Source organism: Vicia villosa, linkage group LG1 (genome assembly GCF_029867415.1).
Source record: "Vicia villosa cultivar HV-30 ecotype Madison, WI linkage group LG1, Vvil1.0, whole genome shotgun sequence".
NCBI classification, from domain to species: Eukaryota; Viridiplantae; Streptophyta; class Magnoliopsida; order Fabales; family Fabaceae; genus Vicia; species Vicia villosa.
In genome coordinates, this window is record NC_081180.1 from 123202959 (window position 1) to 123208421 (window position 5463).

The 5463-nt window shown below is 25.8% G+C and overlaps 1 protein-coding gene across 1 annotated transcript; it reads right to left on the bottom strand.

Moving 5' to 3' along the window:
- Positions 1-526: 526 nt before the first annotated feature.
- Positions 527-2292, bottom strand: LOC131616040 (large ribosomal subunit protein eL22z-like). Its single transcript, XM_058887268.1, has 3 exons — positions 2155-2292; positions 1829-2078; positions 527-838 (listed from the first exon to the last, which is right to left on the bottom strand). The coding sequence occupies exons 2-3, from the start codon at positions 2059-2061 to the stop codon at positions 694-696; spliced, it is 378 nt and encodes a 125-aa protein (XP_058743251.1). The 5' UTR covers positions 2062-2078; positions 2155-2292; the 3' UTR covers positions 527-693.
- Positions 2293-5463: the final 3171 nt, after the last annotated feature.

A 5463-nucleotide genomic window follows, 5' to 3' on the forward strand; every position in this document is an offset into this window, starting at 1 on the left:
ATATTACATAACCACATGAGTATGTTTTAATTGTCATAATATACTACTTAAAACTTACAACATATAATTCTTTATAATAAGGCTTCACGTGCATATGTACGGCAAAAAATGAACCAAACACACATCTAATGTAAAGCAAGTTGAAGTTCTCATTTATAAATGGCTAGTTTAAGCGTGTTCTTTATTTAAAAAATTAAAAGGCTAAGGTGGAAAATGTGAACCAACTTCTCCAAATCCTTCAATGGTGACATCAGTTATACGTTGTTATGCGTCTCTGGGGAGGATTTATCCAAACTCTCAAGTTCGTCATGTTTTAGGCATGTGAACTTACTTAGACTGCGTTAATGAACGGATAAAGCAAAAAAAAAGTTGTTTTTGCGGATCAAATGTGAAAGAGGATGAATTTATGGAATGGTCAGGTTCCATCCATGGCGCTGGTAAGAAAGTAATGATTAAATCTGTTCATCAAGGTAAAAGGTTACCACAGAAGAAAGGTGGCACTTGATTGTATAATAGGAGAACTCTATTTCCAATCAAACAAAAGTGGCATCACAAGTCTTAATTAAACAAAATTGTTAAATTACAACTTAAGCAACCAAAACGACATGTCTCAAACAATACTCAAGCAAAAGAGAAGATATCACAAGTAAAGGGTTTAAAAACAGTTCTAAAATAAATAAAAGATGAACACACTTAATCTTCTTCTTCGCCTTCATTCTCGGCGATGTTAAAGTATCGCAATTCATAAACATTTCTGTCTTTGTTAGAAGCAATGACACGGAGCCAATCCCGGACATTGTGCTTCTTCAAGTACTTTTTGGTCAAGTACTTGAGATACCTGAAATAATATGAGATGTTAGAAATACTTGCAAGCAAGTCACAAAAATAAATCATATCTAAAGCACTGATTCCAGAAGTTGAAGATAAAGTAGAGCAAAACAGCAATCAATTTTATTGATGCCATATCCGAGTATGAACAATTACCCTCAACCCAAAGCCAATTGAAGCAGGGATAAGAAAATAGAGAGAATATACAAATCCATCATTACAATACAGAGCCAAAAAAACCCAGAAAAAATGCCAATGACATTTAATGTTTTTGCTCAATCACTCAAAATCAAATACTAGTGGATTACACATTCAATAATTCAATAGATAACATAAAATTAAATGTATGATAAAAAAGCTACAGTCAGAGCAAACTTGTATTGTGACAATGCTGAAAGGTTACAATTACTAATGGCGTGTTTGGCATACAATCCAAAAGGGGTTATAAAACCATTTCTGACCACCAACATAATTCCCTTTAAGGTATGTTAGGAATGATGGACTAGGACAGAGCAAAATGGAACCTAATGGAATGGAGTGGAACAGAGCGGAATGGATCAAACATTCCATTCCATTTTTTTGTTAATTTGGCGGAATGGAACATAACTAATCACTCCATTCCGTTTGCATAAATGAAAATTAAAGGAATTGATGAAATGGGATGGAAGGAATTCCATCATGTTCCATTCCTCTCCATCCATTATTCCTAAACAATAACAAAGGAACCCTAATTACTTACCACTCCATTCCACCAATCCAACCATACCCTTTCATTACCAGATCCTAAATACTAATGAATTCACTTTTTTGACAACAATTCTTTCGGTGTAAAATCTATTAAAATGCAAAATTTGCAAAAAAAAAACATAAAAAACAACTTAAAAAACAGACCAAAATCAAACAATTCAGCTCCTATCTAAAAAGATAAAATCACCCCATCAACTGAAACAATAAACTGGCAACAAAATCAACAAGACAAGTTATAAAAATAGAGAACAACCTTTTAGAAAAGGTACTATCAGAAGTAACTGTGATCTTGCTCTTCTCGCGTGAAACAGTAACAGCATCACCCAGGGCACCGGCCTTACCACCAACCTTAATCCTCTCTTGAAGAAACTTCTCGAGGGAAGCAATGTCCATGATCTTGTCCTCTACAGGCTTAGCGCAGTCGATGGTGAAGGTTGTAGATCCCTTCTTCTTCCCCTTGGAACCAGCGGCATCTACTCGACCCATTTTTTCTTATAGAAAATCTGAAACAAAAACGAGATTCAATTTCAGTGAAAGTTACAGAGAAATTCGAGAGGGGATGGAGAAGGAGACGATTACCGGAAGAGAAGACAGAAGAACTGCACAGCGTGAAGGAAAAGATGGACTGCAGAAATTAGGGTTTAGGTCTGGCTCCTATTTATACGCTCATGTAAAACGCGCGTTTCATTCCGTATACGATCTTTGTATTCCTTTTCTAAATTTTTTTTATTTTAACTAGTAACAAACCCGTGCATACGCACGGGTTCTGGTCTAATACGCGCATTTATTTACATAATATATTTATGTTAAATAGAACATTTTAAAAAAATATTTAGATCAATAATAAATTTTTCGTATATAAAAATATTTAGATCAATAATAATTTTTTTCCCTTATATCATTCTTGAATCATAAATATCATCTTTCTTATATAAAAATATATAGAAAAGAATATATTTTTTCCCGTATTCAAATATTATTTATGTTTAGTTATCATTTACAAAAATATCTGGATGAATAGTAAATTTTTGTATATAAAAATATCTAGATCAATAATAGATTTTTTCCCATATACCATTTTTGAATAAAAATTTTTTGGATCATAAATACCATTTTTCGTATATAAAAATATTTAGATCAATAATAAATTTTTCCCATATTTAAATATTATTTATGTTCAGTATCATTTACAAAAATATATGGATCAATAGTAAATTTTCGTATATAAAAATATTTCAATCAATAATAAATTATTTCCCGTATACCATTTTTGAATTAAAATTTTTGGATCATAAATACCATTTTTCATATAGAAAAATATTTAGATCAATAAAAGACTTTTTCCCGTAGACAAATATTATTTATGTTTAAGTATCGTTTATAAAAATATCTGGATCAATAGTAAATTTTTCGTATATAAAAATATTCAGATCAATAATAGATTTTTTCCCGTATATCATTTTTGAATTAAATTTTTTGGATCATAAATACCATTTTTCATATAGAAAAATATTTAGGTCAATTATAGATTTTTTTTCCCGTATACAAATATTATTTATGTTTAGGTAATGTTTACAAAAATATCTAGATCTATAGTAAATTTTCATATATAAAAATATTTAGATCAATAATAGATTTTTTCCCGTATACCATTTTTGAATAAAAATTTTTTGGATCATAAATATCATTTTTCGTATATAAAAATATTTAGATCAATAATAGATTTTTCTCGTATTTAAATATTATTTATGTTCAGTATCATTTACAAAAATATATGGATCAATAGTAAATTTTCGTATATAAAAATATTTAAATCAATAATAGATTTTTTTCCGTATACCATTTTTTAATTAAAATTTTTGGATCATAAATACCATTTTTCATATAGAAAAATATTTAGATCAATAAAAGACTTTTTCCCGTAGACAAATATTATTTATGTTTAAGTATCGTTTGCAAAAATATCTGGATCAATAGTAAATTTTCGTATATAAAAATATTTAGATCAATAATAGATTTTTTCCCATATATCGTTTTTTAATTAATTTGTTTTGGATCATAAATACCATTTTTCATATAGAAAAATATTTAGGTCAATTATAGATTTTTTCCCGTATACAAATATTGTTTATGTTTAGATAATGTTTACAAAAATATCTAGATCAATAGTAAATTTTCATATATAAAAATATTTAGATCAATAATAGATTTTTTCCCGTATACCATTTTTGAATAAATTTTTTTTGGATCATAAACATCATTTTTCGTATATAAAAATATTTAGATCAATAATAGATTTTTCTCGTATTTAAATATTATTTATGTTCAGTATCATTTACAAAAATATATGGATCAATAGTAAATTTTCATATATAAAAATATTTAAATCAATTATAGATTTTTTTTCCGTATACTATTTTTTAATTAAAATTTTTGGATCATAAATACCATTTTTCATATAGAAAAATATTTAGATCAATAAAAGACTTTTTCCCGTAGACAAATATTATTTATGTTTAAGTATCGTTTACAAAAATATCTGGATCAATAGTAAATTTTCGTATATAAAAATATTTAGATCAATAATAGATTTTTTCCCGTATATCATTTTTTAATTAAATTTTTTTGGATCATAAATACCATTTTTCATATAGAAAAATATTTAGGTCAATTATAGATTTTTTCCCGTATACAAATATTGTTTATGTTTAGGTAATGTTTACAAAAATATCTAGATCAATAATAAATTTTCATATATAAAAATATTTAGATCAATAATAGATTTTTTCCCGTATACCATTTTTTAATAAAAAAATTTTAGATCATAAATATCATTTTTCGTATATAAAAATATTTAGATCAATAATATATTTTTTTTCATATACAAATATTATTTTTGTTTAGTTATCATTTATAAAAATATTTGAGTGAATAGTAAATTTAAGTATAAAAAATATTTAGATCAATAATAAATTTTTCCTTGTATACCATTTTTGAATAAATTTTTTTTCCGATCATAAATTCTATTTTTCGTATATAAAAATATTTAGATCAATAATAGATTTTTTCCGTATACAAATATTATTTATGTTTAGGTATCATTTACAAAAATATCTTAATGAATAGTAAATTTTTGTATACAAAAATATTTAGATCAATAATAATTTTTTTCCCGTATACTATTTTTTGGATCATAAATAGCATTTTTTTTTATAAAGAGTAAATGGAGTATAGAGAGATTAGGATAGAAAACTAAAAAAGTGAAGAGAGAGAAAGAATGGTGAAAATAAATTATAATATAGTTGAATAAAATATTAAGATTATAATGGACAATTGTGTGGATAGACAAAAAAACCAACAATTTTAATAGGTGTAAAAGAAGTAAGGATGGGTAATTTTGTAAAAACCAGAACCACTAATTTTCTTATATTATAGATTTTAGAGTGAAGACCCATTTTGGTCCCTCACAAAAATCACACAATCCAAATTAGTCTCTCATAAAAAAAATTCGATTTAATTCCTTACAAAATTTAACCGTATCATATTAATCCTTGTGTTAAATTAGTCTTTCACGTTGCTTTTATTTTTTATTTTTCATTTTTTAAATACTAATTATAATTTCATTTTTAAACATTTCTGAATTAATAATATAAAAAAGCTAAAAAAAAATTTTATATGAAATTGAACCTATGACGTTTAATCAATTTCTTAAGTCTTTACCACTAGTTCAATGTACATTCATGACAAATAATTCTTATAATTTTTAGAAATATTAAATAATTTTGAATTTAAAATAAAATAAAAAATAAAACTTGTATCTAACGGGGTCTCATATTCAAATTCGTTCAAATTAAATGATAGTCACTTTACAATTAGACAAATCAATTT